This window comes from Bombus flavifrons, chromosome 11, assembly GCF_040668555.2.
Source record: "Bombus flavifrons isolate JBK064 chromosome 11, iyBomFlav1_principal, whole genome shotgun sequence".
NCBI classification, from domain to species: Eukaryota; Metazoa; Arthropoda; class Insecta; order Hymenoptera; family Apidae; genus Bombus; species Bombus flavifrons.
In genome coordinates, this window is record NC_138452.1 from 4,609,687 (window position 1) to 4,628,678 (window position 18,992).

The 18,992-nt window shown below is 40.3% G+C and overlaps 1 protein-coding gene across 1 annotated transcript in view; it reads right to left on the bottom strand.

The window, feature by feature from the left end:
- Positions 1 to 18,992, bottom strand: part of LOC138185146 (uncharacterized) — a 231,668-nt gene that overhangs the window by 186,703 nt on the left and 25,973 nt on the right. Inside the window, exon 3 of the mRNA XM_069123853.1 lies at positions 12,182 to 12,234. Coding sequence (XP_068979954.1) covers positions 12,182 to 12,234 — 53 coding nt within the window. The remainder of the gene's footprint in view (positions 1 to 12,181; positions 12,235 to 18,992) is intronic.

An 18,992-nucleotide genomic window follows, 5' to 3' on the forward strand; every position in this document is an offset into this window, starting at 1 on the left:
TTATTGTTCATTTCACAAATTTCTTTATTAAGTCTGGGTAAAAGGGAGAAAAAGTCCGTGTGTTGTAAAAACACACGTTAAACAGCGTGGCAAATATTTAGGCGAATTGTCCGATTTGCACGCGGTATGTCGAAGATTCGCAACTAATTCGCCGAATAAAAAAGAAAGTAAAGGACACGAAGTTTCCAGGGACAAACACGTGTCTCGAGCAAGTAGAACGTGAGCCACGAAATATTTAATCAAGTTTTAAATCGCGAAAGCGATGTCTTCGAAAGTATTTCATTAAGTCGGGACGGAAACGCGTTCCAACGACGCCGAACGATTCTCTCCTCTGTTTTTCTTCCTCTCTTTCTATCGTCCTGTTCCTCTTCTGTACGCCGACACAAAGCCAGGCAAATATGTAACGAGCAATGAAAGGACAAACTGTCAAGTTCTCGTTTGTTGGTTTAATTGGCTGATTGAGAACTGACGCAGCCTAATAACGCGGCATTACAGCCGTGGAATGACGAAGCGATTCGGCGTAGTATTAGGTATATCATAGCCGTTTATATAGAGGCGAAGGATATCGTTCGTGTTGTATCTGTCCGGCTGGATCGGAACTAATTCGATTTCAAAGAGATCGTCGAACCACGTGCTCCGAACGAACCCAGCTGCCTGACAATGGAAAAGTGAGTTGTGGGCGACAGTAAGCGTACCACTCTCGTCGCCCCGTAGTCTAACCATTGATCCTCGTTGTGATTCAACCATTTCAAATGTCACGTTGAAACAGATTTTCATTCGCCTCGAATAACGCTGATAAGATTCTCTAAGTAAATAAGATAGTTTAAGATGGTCACGAGCAGAGTTTCTGTCTTGCGTTACTGTCAAATGCTCGTTAGGGTAATGAAAGGAGCAATTTGTTTATGTTAGACAAGGGAATGGGGAGTTATGACTGTGTTTCACAAGTGGCGATCAATCACGGTACAATAATGACTTTAAGATCTGGTTCTAAAGTATTTAGCTAGGTAAAGTCATAGAAATTTTTACACGTAGGAAACATTCCTTTCTAGTCGAACATATACAGGGTGGTTGGTAACAAGCGGAAAGGGGCTGATTCTACGCGAAAAAAGAAGTCGAAAATATAGAATAAAATTTTTCTTTTTAATTTTTTTTTTTTAATTTTTCCATCGAGACAACGATCTACAGTGAGATTCGTTATAACATACCGCACGCGTACCGAGCGAAAATTCAAAGTCGATTTTCTCGAAAACAAAGCCTCAAACGAAAAATTTTTATCCTATATTTTCGACTTCTTTTTTCGCGTAGAATCACCCCCTTTCCGCTTGTACCACTAGTTACTAACCACCCTGTATATATATTAGGTTGTCCGAAAAGTTTCTTTCGTTTTACGAGGAAATAATAGACGCACAACGTTTTTTGTTTTATATTATTTTGTGAAAATGAAATGAAAATAAATCCAGTCATATAGCCTTCACTCTGCGAAAACAATCCTGCCCACAGGTGACCATAAATAATATTCCAATTCCAAACAAAGATACAGTCAGATATCTGAGCATGATTCTGGACAGAAGAATGACATGGAAACGACACATCGTAGATAAATCCAAACAACTTAGATCAAAATTAAAAAAATTCTACTGGCTCGTTGACAGACGCTCCAACTTAAGCGTGCAGAGTAAAATAATGCTATATAAAGCCATATTAAAACCTGTTTGGACATATAGGATCCAACTATGGGGAACAGCGAGTAATCCCAACATAGAAATTCTTCAACGATTCCAATTAAAAACTCTAAGATCCTTAATAGATGCACCTTGGTATGTTACCAACGAAACAATACATCGTGACCTTAAAATACCTACAGTTAAAGAAGAAATATCCAAATTCAATAATAGATATAACATAAGAATTAAGAACCACCAAAACCCGCTAGTTACTCAATTACTTGACACGACGGATCAGATCCGCAGGCTAAAAAGACATTATCCTCTAGATTTAAACATTAAATTCAACTAGAATCAAACATACGATAAACACTTATTATTCAAGTTATAGTACCATTTTACAGACTTAGCTTCGCGTTTGTATGAAGGTACACTGTTGTAAAAAACAAGTTTGCGAAAGAAAGACACTTTTCGGACAACCTAATATATGTGATAATTTATGGTAGTCGATCGATTCAAAGTCCAATATAGGTTCTCAGAAATAAAAAAAAACTACTACGAGTATTGAGGTTTATCTCAGAATAGAGAAAGGAAATGCGTGGATGAATGTATAATAGAAATATATTTAAGTAAGTGTAAGAATAAGTAAAATGTATGCTAGTCCAGATCCGCAGGCTGGCAGCGTTATTTTACAATAGAGCTTCGAAGCCATGGGTCTATGGGTATTTATATAATCACGAAAACTGGCCCGCTACACCATCTGTGCATGGCATGTTCCTAGAAAAGGTTATGAGGCTGAAAGGCCCTTCAAGTTGATTTAGAGCTAAACAATACTCGATGGCTTTGTGGACTAAGAAAACTAAACACCAGAGAAGATGTAGTTTTCCTGGAAGTGAGAATCACTTCAACAACGAGGAATTGTACTAAACTAACTATATTTCTTTTTTTTATTATTATTTAATTTGTACTTTACAATTTGCCCAGCTGGACATTTGGTAAATTTTTCTATTTTTTGTTTATTATTGCTTAGTCCGTGCCTTTCGGCTTTGGACGAACTTTCGGTTTTACATCTCTTATGTCCATTTCTCTTCTTATATGTCTACCTCCTCTCTTTTCCATTCTATTCTTTAATTATTCTATCTCTAAAAACTGAAACTAGATACTACAAATTAGCAACTAATGACTAAAAACTATTGCAACTTTGGTCTTTAGCCTCCTTGCTGTGCATTCTTCCTGTCGTTTGCCCTTCTCTTCTCTATTATTGCTTTCAGTTCTGTTAAACCTTCTGCAGTCTCATGTAGCGTTTTTCCTATATCCTTTGGTCCTCCCGTTATTTCACATTCTTCTATTACATGTCTCAGGTCTTCTTCTTTCCATCTACATAGTCTGCATCTTTTTTCTCCCTCTTCTTTCCAGTATTCCCTTGCTTTGGTCTCGTTCCCACATCTGAATCTTGCCAGTATTCTTCTGTCTTTCCACTTCATCCTCCCTTCTAAGTACTTTGGTAATTTTTCTTTGGCTATATTTCTGTAGTGTATATTATATTTGGATTCCCTTATCCTTTTCCCCTCTCTCTTCTGCTTCTCTCTTTCTTCTTTCTTCTATAAGTAAATTTTTCTAACTTAATTGCTAAATAACATGTGAATGGCTACCCCCAGCGGGATACCATCTTCGAGTTTGACTATTTTATTTCTTTAGTAAGGTCAGTGGGGTGTTTTCTTTTTGGTTTTCTTTCTATGAGAGTTTTGCTCGCTTCAGCAGCTAGCTGGTTTGGATATGTTGAAACTATCTATATGTATGGTAAGTAATATACGAAAATCAGATACATACGTATATCAGTCGGATCAATATAAACGCACTAAAATTTGACCAAAAGCAATTCTTTCACGATTCCAAAGGATACAAAGGAAACTTTCTCTTGTAAAATACTCCGAGTAAAATCTTAGACAAAAGGTTGTGTGTATAGAATTTCGAGGGTTTAACAATCCTTGAGGCGGTTCTTTCGACGGCTGCCCGATATTTAAACGCGTCCCACGGTTGCACAAAAGAAGACAAGCGTTAGAATCGTTTATGATGCTGGAGTTAGGATAAGGCACGTTCTTTCTAATTACGTCGGATGTGATAATTACGAGGACGCAACGAGCACTTGTCACACAGTAACGAGTTTTCTTTCATCTGCATATCCTGGCCGCCTCGTCCTCCTTCATCTTGCCATGTCTGCAGGAGACGTAAGCAGTTTACGTGGCCTGCCCGATGCGCGTTGCTTGTTCTCTAAATTAATACTCGTCGTCTTATTAAAACTACTCGCGAAACTTTTCTAAACCACGATAAATTCTCTGTCGCTGTTATATTTTACGAATTTTCGCTAAATCCAAAATCGATGAGCGGACCGTGTAAAATGTTAACCTGACAATTTTTTTTTTATAATAATACAATTATTTATATTAGTTGTTTTTAATAACTCTATGAAATGAAATGAGATATTTAATACGAAAATTGAATAGAACGAAGATACGTTCCAACATCTCTTCAGTTCAGTTTCGACGGCGCTAGATTAAACTATCAAAACGAATGCAATTATTCAGAACCACGAGCTGCACAACTCGTAAAGCGACTTTTCACGGGCCGTAAGAATCGCCAAAAGAGACACGTTGTCGCTCAACAGCGTTGAAACGGCTCACGAGCGGCGGACGAATAAACCGATCGTAAACCGCACTCGATTCGAGTTTGTCGGTACATAATGCGAGCACTTCCGTGCTGTATGGCCGTGTACGTTGGCTACCTCTCAAACGAGGCCCGAACGTCACTGAGAAGACTACGAAGGAAAGAAGGACGAGGTGAATCGGGGATGAAGAAAAAAAAAGGGGAATAAATGGAAGTACGGGCCGACCCTTTTTACGAGCACCAGCTACGGGTCACGTGCGTGTGTAAGTAAATATACGCTTTGGCGATACAATGCATACCTTGTTAACGTGCCACGCGCAAAGTATATCGCGCGACATCTACAGAGGCGAGCTTCCGCAAGGCAGCAGCGAAACCACAGACAGGACCAGCCACCCTAACTCGCCATCCACCGAGACTTTAATGTCCCTATGCGCACTTTTTTATTAGCAACGCCACGCTATGAATAAAACTCGCCGGAAGAACCGGCGAACGTTGAAGAGACGACAACCGGTTGTCAGCGGCGTCCTCTTCGCGAAGGGTGACTCTGGCACAAGAAAGTAACGGAGGAAAGACACTTGAACCATTTTCCTTTATCCGCTTCTTTTAAGGTTGCTTCTTTTCCTCCTCTCTCTCTTCTTTCTTCTTGTTTTATTTTTTCTTTCTATCTTTGGTGGTTTTATGAATAAGTTTTTCGGCTTACGCGTTGTTTAATTCTATCTGCGCAGGCAACGTGTTTTGCTTTGGTTGTCACAATAAATTTGGAAATATTAACATACTAGTACTTAATAATGAACATATAAGTGTTCACGGACATATCAATTTATGCCACTATTAAAGCATAAGTGTTGTTATAACATGGCATGTTTAGTGTGTTGCACCTGAGAAAAGAACGTCTGCGTCGTACAAGCCTAAACCAGCAGCCATTCACGAACAATTACCTGAATAACGGAATCATCGACGAATTTTCTGAGCGGTATCGTATCGTCGAGCGGCTTTCAACGGCGTCCGGTAGCGTCGGAGGCCGGACAAAAAGACGCTAACTCGACAAATTACTTTCACCTCGGTCCCGGCAGGCAAGATCGATGAACCAGCCGCGCGCTCGAATATTATCCAGTCATTTAGTCCTCGTAAAATTATCGAAGATAATATCTTCATTAACCGGAGGCTCGCGCGATTCCACGAAAACCGATCTCGTTCAGCCGTGTTCGCATTTGGGCGTCAAGTTTTTACCATCTCGGCCATCCGCGGCCCTACGTCTTCCTGCTTCTTCGCTCTTTTTCGTCCACCGTTCGCGTTTGTCACGCGCTCCTTCCTTTTCTCTTTACCGTAGCCGCCTCACGACGGGCGTCGTAGTCCCGCGGCGCGTATTCGAGCGGCGGCAGCTCGTTTACTAATTATTAATAAACTAATTGCGGCTTCCGTGGAGGCACGCCTCTCTCACGTAAATCAAGACATGCCGTCGCGATGAACGACCAACACAGGCAGTCCGGGGAGAGGGTGAAAAAGGGGTGGGGAGCTTTAAGGTTTACTCTCGCTCACTCATTACGTGTCACGTGTGAAATATTTCTGCACGCGTGAAATAGAAAGAGAGTGAGACGCGCTTGTCCCGTGTAAGAACTCGTAACAACGTAATTTCAAGGATTTACAAATCCTGAATAATTTTACGAGCATCACCATCGAGCGGACTCCGGAGCGCGTGTAAATTGCGATTCGTAACGAGCCCCGCGCCGAGAAATTAATGGCCACCGGGTCGGATAACGTTACGCCGAATACCCTCGATCGTTCTGATTCCTGCGGTTAACGGAGCCCGGGGGAAGCTGTCGGATTTCGCGATGAAAGCGATTTCACTATTTTCGAATGTGCTTAATTTAGTTTGTTCCCGACGTTTTTTTCTTCACCCTTTTTTCTTTCTTTTCGATTAACGGCGTAGAGATTAAAGGGACTCTTGTAACAAGCAGATAGCTCTATTTGTCAGTAATTTGAGTAAAAAAGAAATTAAAAATCAAATAGTTTTTCGAATGTGACTTAAATTCATAGGCAACTAATAAATCGTCGCGCTCTTCACTGTGAAACCTATACCCTTCTTTCTCTTCAGATAAATACAATCAAAATATCGTAGCTGTGTCTTTATCGCTGATATATTTTGCAAAAATGAAATGTTATGTGTAGTATATTTCAATGTTATATGGTGGCCTTCATGGCAAGATACTTATACAAAATTCGCAGGATAGTCGACCTGTTAAAGATGAACACACGTCGTCGTCTTAAAACGGAACAAATAAAACGAACCAGCAATCTAATCGTCGAAGCGAAGATGATGGCCTAATCGTCGAACTATCCCACAGGCGAATAGTTTTAGCGTCATAATTTAGAAATTAAATCGAACGCGAGTAAGGAAAATCTCTGGCTGGTCCCGGCATCGGTCGTCACGTCGGTGTGTTGGTTCGCTCGTTACACGGTACGTACCGTAAAGTCAATAATTTCTACAATCTTTCCCCTCGACGATAACTTACGAACATAAACGAGCGGTCATAATAAGCCACGCCAGGCTGTGATTTATTGCTCGACCAATAGGTATTGGGTGTATATCTACCTACGTGTCTAAACGGCCATGCAATTACAGTTATATCAGATGGAGACTGGTTTCCACTCCCTAAAACGCCATCCATCTTAAAACACGCCGTTTACTTTATTACCTGCGTCCCCGATACACATATACATGGCTGATCAAAAATTTGGAATCACTTTCCCCGCTTACACCTATAATTTCCCGCTAATTTTCTTAGCGTTTGGAAATTAACGTCGTGCATATCGATAGATTGCTGGTATTTATGCAAATTCATATGTGTATAAATGCAAATAAAGGTAATCTATGCAGAGATGTGTTTCAGTTACCATTACGGTAAGTATCCTTGGTATATGATATATTTCATGCATTTCTGTACCTTAAGTTTCTCATAAATGTATAAAAAAATCCAGTGTAGTAATTTAGTCCGGTATTCTACGTGTCAATAATAATTACTTTTCAGTCGGATAAATTGTCGAGGAAAGAGCTGTAAGCTGTAGTTATTTTAAATTCCTGGTTTCTATGAAACGAATAACAATTTCAAACTTTTAGATAACAACGTACGTGTGTAATATATCTGTAATAATTTCAAATCGATGGGGAAGCATACCGATCAATCTTCATACAGATAATAACTTACTTTACCTCGACAAATTTCGAGGGAAAGCACTCGTTAAGCTATTAGGTTGGTAACTAAGTGATTGCGGATTTTGTCAATACCACTTAATGACAAAATCCGCAATCACTTAGTTGCCAACGCAATAGAAGAATTTGAAGCTGAATTGTTTGCTGAACTTTTGAATTCTATAGAATATCTAGAGGTTTCAAACTTTTAGCGAATAGCGTACGGCATATAATATTATCCATAATAATTTGGAATCGATGGAAAAACAAACTACTGTACGCAGGCCGGTTGTTACTTTGCTTAAACCGAGGACTTCGTCCAATTTCTATGGTAATGTCCGCCCGAGCCACGTGGACAAACATTACGCGTATCGCTTGTCGAACGTGAAAAGAATAGAACAATCGGGGAAATGATTGGAAAAAATCATCGCCACGTTGTCCCAGGAAGATAACGACAAAAACGGTTCGTCTCGTTCGAACGTTTGACAGGTATTCGTTTTATACGGTAGCACGTGTGACGTCGCGTCGGTGGTAGTATCGTAGTGCGCGATATTAGATCGTATATCGCCTCTAAATATGTAACAGCGCCCGTAGAACGTAAAAAAATACGATTCTACCGGCAGGAAGAAGATCAGCGTGAACCAACAGCTTTATTCTTTTTTTCTTTCTTTCTTCTCTTTTTTTTTTTTACGAATAAAGTGTCCTTTTCATGAGAAATATTTTTCGGCTCGTGATACACAGACCAGGCGAGGTGGGGAAATAGGGCGGGAACAGAAAGGCGGATAATTTGCAGTTGGAAGACTTAATCGAAATTTCTTGAATTATACCAAGCGAAAATTGGTTAGCGTAACACGGCGTATAATAAACCATTATTACTTGGTGCACGCTTTACCTACACGATGAACGTGTTCCCGTCTAATTGGCGGCGAGCAGGATAATTTTTACCAGAGACGAAATTCAATATATTCGACGCGTAACCGCTCGATCCGATCGAAGAAAGTGCACACTTCGCCGGATATTTACTATCGCGTGCCACCTTATCGCGCGTTATGATCGAATTCAGTGGATGGCTGGTATTTATATTCATGAAGCGTTTTCGAGAATCGTATCGGCCATCCGGCGCCGACCAATGGCCGTAGTTTTTGCCGGTACGGAGGCACGGTAACTTTCGATGCAGTTAATACTTCATGGAACGACGTCTCAGCAACTGTTTAGTTGTCAGATGCGCTTAATTAGCGACATTTGTGAAATTCGATGGTAGTGGAATTTTGAAAATCGTAGAAAGCTAGGCAAGCATTAAATTTGAATTCAATGGCGGAGAGAAGAATAATTCGTTATAGAGATTCGCGTCAAGAGGAATTCAAGCTTTCTGTAAGCTGTCCTTGATCAATCCCATTCATAGAAATTTCACAGATTTGCAACGATGCACTTTCGCAAATTTCAATGATAGAAGCTTGTTCTTCACCTTGCATTATGTATTTTTCCATATACACTACCAGCCATGAGTACTACGATATCTACCAACTACATTTATTGGGAAACAAATTTTACTTTGTTTAGTATTCGATATTGTAAGATACATATAATGCGAATTAACACGAGATCCGCGATAAAATAACTGCGAGAAACTATCGAAAAATATTCACATCGTACTAAATATCAGCAGGTGTTCGATTGCTTATAACCAATAATATACATCCTCGCCACTTTAATTTCTTCGAAACAGGTGATCAATAGTTCTAGTATCAATCGCTTGCAAGATTCTTTTCTTACACCATAGCTTATTACATCTTTCGAAACACTATATCAAACCATCTTCCATTCTATTCTTCCTCGTGCCTTGCTAAAGTACAATTATTAAAATCCAGGTATCGATAACAAGGCAAAGCGCGATGAAGATAAGTTTCGCGAGAAAGGAACAAGACATCCCCCTCGATCTCAGGGAACGCTGCCCACGTCAGCGTAAAGCCCGAAATCGTTGGAAATTAAATTTTTCCCCGGAGGTGGCCCGACCGCACGGGCCACAAATTCATAAGATTCAATATGCTACGCGAGCGAGCAGGTTGCCAGCAATGGAATGGGGTAGACTCTGCGACGATGTTAGCGGGGTTTGGAAGAGCGGCGGCGGAGACGTAGGAAAGGAGCGGAGGTCGGGGGTAGAGGGCCACAAACGGGGTACCGTTTTATAGTTTACATCGAATACGTGCCCTTCCTCCGCAGGGCCTCGCGGGACCAGCTACTTTTACACATACCCTTTCCTTTTCCAACCCTCGCAAAAACCATTCCCTTTCCCCTCGCCAACCATCCCCTTACCCCGTCAACCTGTCTCTGCGTCGCTGCATGTTTACCCCCGCGATATATATGAACTAATATCACGTGGCACGTGATGCCAACGCAGCGGCACTCGTGTGCACCACCCGCACACCCCTTCACCTTTCTCTATTGTGAATTTTTGAGCGTCGAAGACGCCTCGTATGGTTGCCTCCGTGTGGTTATTCTCTGGCTATGTGATTGTCTTCGTGATAAATAGTTGGAGAATATGATAGGAGAAGGAAGCTATCGGGTGATGTGTTTAAACTATTTACTGGATGTATTTAATTATGACGTGATGTTATTTGCGTGCGATTTAAATTGCAACAGGTATAAGTTTCGTGCGGAAGAAAAATTTGAAAATTTAATTTCGACGGTGTAATGTTATTAGGTTGTCCGAAAAGTTTCTTTCGTTTCATAAGGTGATAATAGATGAACAACAATTTCTGTTTTATATTATTTTATTGAATTAGGTATGATTCATTTCGTTATACTTCTATTGTTACGTTCGTGCATAATTCAATAAACTAATATAAAACAAAAAATATTGTGCGTCTATTATTTCCTGATAAAACGAAAGAAACCTTTCGGACAACCTAATACGTTAATCTCTTATATTGAAGATATACCTAAACTATACTTGATGACAAAAATTATCGGCATGCCATTGTATCTGTTATACCATTTGCATACGTACTAATTCAATAGGTTCAGGTTTATTGAATTAGCATATTATATAGCGGTACTTTCATACGTTTACCAAGATTTGGTACTATGAAATAAAGTGTGCAGGTTATCAAGAAAACGCTTCTACATGTGCCAATAATTTCTCTAGCCACTGTACGTTAATCTCTTAGTATCCACGGCCGAAGTATTTCATATCTTTCGATTTTGATTTATGGATTATGCGCTGGACCAGACATCTGGCATTAATGGAAATATACGCGGAATGTCTTCGTATCCTGTCTGTGTCTGTAAAAGGATTAAACGTACAAAAATAGATGGCTAATGGTGCAAGTTGGCGTTTTCTTTAGATAAAGAAAACCGCTACTCTCCTTGCAGCCCTGGAAACTTACCATCCCATCGTGCATTGCTTACAACCGAAATAATGTCGGTGCACTTTGAAAGTCAGCAAGGGCGAAGGAACAACGATAGAACAGAGTAGGGGAAAGGTAAAAGAATCTCTCTCTCTCTCTCTCTCTCTCTCTCGAGAAAGAGAAGATAGAATAAGGGTGAAGGAGGATGGAATAGGGGGAGGAGAGTAGAAAGGACGGGGGCGAGAATATTGGTCGACTTGTAATACCGAGAGTGAAGGAGGCAGGGACCCGACGAATATTAAATATATTATTACATTCATTCTCATTTCCCTTTTAACCCAGGCATACCACCCCTTATAGCAACGTCTTCGAGTTTACCGCGCGCGCAAACAAGCCACGATGTAATTGCATTTGAAAAGATCCACAAGCGGATCGTTGCAACAATGGAAAATTCGTAGATAAATCTTAGGTTTCTGACGAGACGAAGCTCGGCTTGTAAGCGGCGGTTAATACGTTTCGACAGAAAAAGTCTTACAGGGTGGTAGATGAAGCGAGGAACGCTTGAAATATGAATAGGTACGTCTGTTGCAGCCGAGTCGTAAAAGCAAGATTGTTGCTGGTCATATTTTAGACGCTGAATGTTCCGTTTATGGCTCTATGCCGCGGAGCACGTTGTTTGGCGGTCTGTTCAAAATTTAAAACTACTTAGTAGATTCGTAAGAAAAAGGAAACGCTGACGGGATTGAAAATCGCTAAAGAGAGGTAACACAAAAACGACCTAACATTAGAAATTTAAGGCAAGTTGGAGAATGAAAAAAAGATTTCATATTACATACAATGTGTAAAAGCTGTTCGTTTCGAATGTCCAAACATGGTAAGTACTGTACGAATAAAAGCTATAATACAACATTAAAACGGTCATTGGCTCTATCACCATGCAGCAGAGAAGATGAAAACGCAGCGGAAACGACAGCGGCAAGAGAGGTATGACGCGCTCGAGTGGAGCGTGTGTTCGGCGCAAACACATAATCGAGGGTATTAAACGTAATTAACTACCCCTTTAAGCATGCAGCGCAGATACACGGACGAAGAGGGTCCATCGATATATCGATCGATCCGGACTCACGCGAGTACGTAGACGGTAAATGTGTATCGAGGCTCTTTCCATTAGCGTGCCAGCGCCACGGTATCGTCTCTCTTTTACCTTTACCCACCGCAGTACCCTTTGTTTTCTCTCATGGGAAATACATCCTCTCCTTTCTAATTGTTTTGCCTCTTCCTATCGATCTAGACCCCATAGAACGAAGGTTACTCACCGATCTTTGACGAAGCTCTCTAACTCTCCTGCTTCGTAACGCTTCCTCTCCAACTGAAACGAAACAATGGATGGTTTAGAAACGTCTGTTAGAGAAATTATCGATCCTAAGTTATCGGTAGATCAGGTTTGCTAATTTCATTGTACTGCCATGCACGTAAAAGGATTACGGAATCATATGGTTACATAAGAGTGAAATTTCTTCCTACAAAGTTTTATTTTTGGGTGTTGAGAATTGTCGATCTTAATCACCGAAATAAATATATAGGAACACTTAGATTACACTTAGAATTGATATTAAAATAGTTTCAGATTTATTTAATATGTGATTTACAAGATATTCGTCGATGCACATTTGCGCGCGTCTCAGCGCTCCCTTTGTCTCACCATCTTCTTTACCACATTAACAACGGAACAGTTGCATTCGTCTGTTTTACAAGACGCTGTGCACGCACATATTCCCACACACTCATACTCATATATGTGTGTCACTACTACGCGGCTAATCTAGTGTAGCACACAAAATTACACATGTCTCAATATTGGGAAAGTAAAAAATTGTATTCGACCCTCCATTTTCAATTGTACTATGTTTACTATGTTTCCTGCAGCAAGTACTAGCAACATACTGGCAACTTTTGTACTTGAAGTACGAAAAGAGAAATTTATAACAACATGGTAGTTTCAAGAATACGATAACGAAATACATAGTAAATTCGCGAGCAATTTTTGTCGATATTTAGAAACTCTTTCCTATGATCAAGAGGAATCAGAAGGATATGTATTACAGAGAAAGTGTAGATTAGAAAAGTCATAAGTAGCACCGCTATTTGCATAGTCAAATATGGTCACAAGTGTCTTCCGTATCACGACACTCTCGACTGGTACGAGCCATCGTGCATTTTAGAAGCACGCAATCGAAGCAACGCGGTATCGAAGCGCCTTGTTTACGGGCAAGCAATCAGCTTAAGAGGAAAGCGTGCTCGAACGAGGAACCAGTGCCTGAACAAATGTCAGCCGGTACAACCGACTAATGTCTAGGAGTGGCGTTATGGTAAACGATTGGTCAGTGCTCCTTCCGTTCTATCTTTCTTATAAGATATATAGAACGATTATAAGATAGAATATTCGAAGACAAGTAAATAACGAATTTACATTGCAGGGAAATAGTTTCATGTTGTTAAAATTCGAATCGCTTGAACTCCGATAAGTTGATTAATTTGTGAACGAAGCTTAGATGTAGGAAAAGTTACAATTATCGTATCGAGTACGAGTGATAGCCGCTAGCGATGATTTAGGTGGCGTGGAAAAAGGACAAAGCTATCACGTGGCAGATGTTCGTTGCAGAAGAAACGTGGCGTAAATTTCAGCCGTGTGCCGTAGAACAGAAATTGTCCATGGAAAATTGGCTGGCCATATCGAGATTGTTCGACACTCTTAATGAAGTGCTGCGGCGCAAATCAGTCAGTCGACCAACAAGGAGAAAATTTCGCTTATTATCAACGATGTCGTAAACTCGCGACTCGCGAACGTACGATGCATTCCGACCACATTCTCCATGCATTTTTCCAGCTTATAATTGGACACCGTGTATAATCGAGAGAAATGAATATTTTCCTTTATTCCAAGAAAATCTCTCGGTTAATTGACACGTGCGTGAAACGTGAAATTGCCAATCAATAACAAGCCGTATTATCGTTAGTGGGAGATTGTCGATAGAACTTAGGGTTAGTTTCTATGAGCTTCATTTATGGCACGGACCCCTATTTGTCTTATGAATTGTACATCAAGACTTACCGGTTTCAGTGTTCAAAGATACATTAATATTACTGTCGTTTATTTGGTTTATCTATATAAGAGCCGTTTCAAAGGCATATTGATCAATTCTGTAAATTGAAAAGCAGAGAAACGCGATGCTGTTGCAAACATTATTTTTTAAGCGAATACTTATGTCATTTCTCTGCGGTAAATGAAATTTTGAAATAATCATTTATTTCTTCAGAATGGAACGGTAATCGTGTTCTTGCGTAATGAAATTAAGAAATTGATAGAGTCGTAGAATTGTTAATGCGAGGAAGTAAGTTTAAAACGAACATTGTTCCGAAGAAATTAAAAATAGTTTAAATAATTACATCTATTCTAATCAACGGAAAGTTCTTGAGACGATTTAACAAATTCACTACGTTGCTATTATACGTGTAAGAAGATAAAACGATTTAAACGTCTAAGATGATCCTTTGATCATAAAAGTTCGTTTTTCTCGCGAGTCTTCATTCGCGTGTCCAACGAGCCGTCAGAATCCCGCCAAAATTTTTCAGGCTTGAACACGACGTTCGCTACTCGATCGGGGCAGCGTTCAACCAATTTTCATCGCGATTTCCGCCGTGTCGCGTCCCGTACTTCCGTTACGCGCGCCGCTCGCTCCTAGTCGCGCAAGGGAAATTGCAGGGGAAATTCGAAAGTTCGCGCGATACCCTATGAATTCCAATCGACCTTGCAGCTTCTCTCAATCGGTTGGAAGTTGTGGGTCCTTATCAAATTCGTGCTAATAAAAGCGAATTTTTCAAGCGTGTCGGCTCGTACGACCCTCGAAATATATTTCTTAAGCACGCGTTTGCGTTTGATTAAAGATCATTTTATGGACACGTATAAATGAAAAAGCAATGCTCAATTTATTAACACCATCAATTAGTAAATCGTTGGACGAAAGGACTATAGGTCGCATTGTTAAAATAAAATTTCACTCTCAGTCTCCTTATCATTTCCCTCGAAGTTGCATAAATAGTTTTACGATCACTTTTCAAATGCCTAAACAATAATATTAACAATATTTAACAATTAAATCTATGAAAAAATCGCAAACACGGCGTGAAAGAAACGCAAATTTCGAAACTGGAAACGAACGAACGACAAAACAGATAAATTCCATTTTTTCCACTCGCCAGTGTCGCTTTCAACAACGTTGAATCACGTTGAATACGTGAAAAACAGTAGATCACGCGTGGAAACGTCAACGAGGGATGACTGGTAATACGGTGTAATGTGCGCAAATACAATTATTCCTTCTATCCGTTGCGGAAATATTATATTTAAATATATTACAATATATCGTGACGCGGCAGTCACGATCCGTTCCGCTTTGTTGACTTCCCGCGCGCAGTATAAATCAGCCTTCATCCGACGTTTCACGATCGAGCGCTCTGGTCCTCTTCTATCCTGGGCGCTCGCTTTTTCTCAGAGTGTACTCGTATAAAAAAATACAAATACACGTATATAATAAAACAACGGGTAGACGAAAAAAAAAAAAACAAACAGAATATCTTACGCGCGTCATTGTTCGCGGGAGCCCTGGATACGGCGAAAACGTATTTCACTCGAGTTTTATAAAACGTAATTTCGAATGTATCGGACGGGAGACAGAGGATGGATTTCGTAGCAGAAGCATCCAGAAAATATGTGTCACGGCTTTTGACACTTTACATATATTCTCCTCTTTTTGGTCAATAGAACAGAATTCAGCTGGATCATGATGTTTCAAGTTGAGCTCGCGTTCCGTAATTTTTATACCTATAGGTTCGAGAGAGAAGGATCGAATTTGACGGAGAACAAATCAAAAAATCAGTGAAAATCTGCATCTTTCGTTCGTCGAACTTTATTTAATTATCAAAGAAAATGTTTTGTTATATTATCCATCGTTAAACAGACGTTGTAAATTTTTGTATTAATTAGAATTATAACTTGATCGAAGGTTCAAAGTAATAAAGTAAATGTCAGTCGCAAAGATTACTTCGTCGATTAAAAATCGGGAACGATAAAGGGGATCTGAAGAATGAAATTGACACAGGAGTAGCTTTATTTCTGTGAATCGTAAATAGAAATGGTTTGAAATGGGAGTAAATCGATCTACTCTAGTTCAACCGAAAAATTTACATTCGAGTTTCCACTGAAATCTAACGGACAGATCTACGGTTTCGAAGTGCGGAGGAAGGAACCGTGGCGAAAGAGAAGAAAATTCGAACACTGGTGAGTCGTTGCTCGTCGTTCTCCTTCGGCTGTGTCTATCCTCGAAAAGAAGAAGTTCGAATGAAAAGCCGAGAATGGATGGGAAAAATAGGCCTTCGAGTCGGCCGCTTGTAAACGCAATCGTAAACCACTGTATCTTTCAATGATTTCGCTTTGCTTTTCGATTGGCGCGGAACGTGCGCGCTTGATTTCGCGCCGGCGGATATCCCGGCTGAAATCCGATAAACCGCAAAAGGCTATTTGTTAGAATGAAAAAATCACTTCCTCGTGCCCGGCCGCTGATAAACCCCGACGGATCGTATCACAAGCCGCGATACGTCAAAACAGAAATGGCGTGAATTCAATATCCCGATTTCGAACTCCGCCGACATATGCGCCTGGTCGCCCACCACCGGCACAAAGGCACCGTTCTCTGCTCCCTCGATCATGCGTTCACCATCTCGTTTCACCTATGCTTCATTCTCTCTCTCTCTCTCTCTCTCTCTCTCTCATATTTACCAAACGTTCTCCATCGCTGTTGCCCCATCATTCACCATCGCCAGTTCGTACCATGATTCTCTGATGTGTTACCAAACTCGAACGGTTAAGCGAGGATCGTTTCGATTTCTAGTGAATAGGTGAGGTGGTTGTGAGTATAGAGAAAGTGAAGTATTTATTTCGTGAATTTTGTCTAGTTTCAACGAATAAAAGTGAGGCTTGTGGAGGCATTAGGACAACAGAAAGATATTTGTAAGATATGCAGACAATTAAGACATTCGAGATGAGCGTAGTTGAAGAAGACTGAGTGATTTCTATGTTAATCGTTTCATTATCACTATGAACAACCATGTATTTCTTGCTTTAACATTTACCATACATAAAGTATGTATTGACTAATATATAGATGACAACGTATTAGGTTGTCCGAAAAATTTCTTTCGCTTTATGAGGAAATGATAGACGTACAACGTTTTTTGTTTTATATTATTTTGTCGAATTATGTATTCTTCTATTGAGATAGACACCGCGACATTTCACAGACTTGGTTTCACGTTTGTATGAAGGTGCATTGTTGTAAAAAACACGTTTGCGAAGGAAAGATACTTTCCGGACAACCTAATACAAAATCCACGTGTACCAATATTTTTTAAAATATGTTATGGTACTATTATTGCACTGTATTCTCGTTTTAATCCACATTGAAATGATCGATAGAGGAAACGACAAATGCCTGGTAAAATTAGGGAGATCTGTTCGAATATAAATGTTGAATGGAATATTAATCGTCCGCCAGAAAAACGATCAGATTTAAGGAATCTCGTCGATCGACGATTAGAATATTTCTCAATAACCAAATGATTCGTGCATGAAATTTCAATGGAATCTCGTATATTCCTCTTCCTTTTTTGTGCCATTTTATCGTCGATCCAAGGACAACTGAGTTGAAGTTCTTCCGTTGGTAGTTCGAATACAAATGTAGAACATCGACCAAAATCGAGATCCACGTCGATAACCGCGAAAGATCTATATCTGACAGCGGATAGAACGGATCGAGAGGGATGATCGATCATCGGGCGAGACGCGCGACAACTCGGCCTGCACTCCTGACAGACTGACAAGCTGACAGGGTCAAAAGTCGTGAGATTAATCGCTCGAAACGGTGAATACAAATCAGCCGTCGAATACTCACCGCGACGCCGGAGACGCGACGAGTTTATCACTCTCGTCTCGCTCTTTCGTGTTCGTCGATCACCGATGAGTATGCTCCTATAATACAACCTCATCATCGATAGAATAACTGTATGTGTAAATGTTTTATCGTATCCAAAAGAGAGGAGTGAATTCAAAATTACTTCAGTTAATTCCTTCACTCGATTTACTTTGTTGCAAAGTAAGTGCACTTAACGCTTATCTTGTAATGTGAAATTGTTTCTTGGTGAAAATTATCCCTTCAAGCTTTTATCAGGAAAATAAACTTACTTACTATACATTCGAGCAGTTTGACATCACATTACCAATATGAATCGTTTACGTTATGATCGCTTCAATTCAAACAATTTAAATAATACGAACGAGACTTTGAAATTTCTTTCCTGTAACATTCTCTACTTGACAATTTAAGCAAAATGCACGAAAGTCCTGGGCTGTTTAGATTCTTCGTTAACCTACTCGATGGTTCAGATGCAAGGAGCGATCGAGTTGGTGAATCGCATAAATCAACGGCGTCGTCTCGGCGTGGCCCTTGGTGGATCCTCGGCTTATTAGATTCTCAGATCCAGGAGCGATCTTTCTCATTGTTCCGGCACGATTATCGATCGCATTAGGCGCGCGCGCGGCCACCAATTGACGCGAGCTGCGCATAAATCTTGCCGCTATGAAGAAAGCCTCGTATATATATACATATACATACGTACGTACGCGCATCGGTCTAATCTCGGATCGATCTTTCTCTTGTCAGAGCTGGTATGAACACAGGGCCGCTAGTTACCACCTGCCAGCCAACAATGGCCCAATTATACCGGTCGCTTGGCATCTCGCCGATAAAACTGCGACTACCGACTCGATATGAATCGTTCGCTCGCGCCGATGCACAATACGCTTACGCATACGCGATAACTAGCCGGCGGGAGGATAACGAAAACTACGCATAATGCCAAGACGCTTAGCCTTTTAGTCACGAACGATTTTCACGTTTTTCTATACAAAATCGCGGGCAAGATTTATTACAGTATTTATTTATTGAATAAGTAGGCTCATTACCTGCAGGCACTCTCGTATCGATAGAAAAATTTGATCGTATGAAAAAAAGG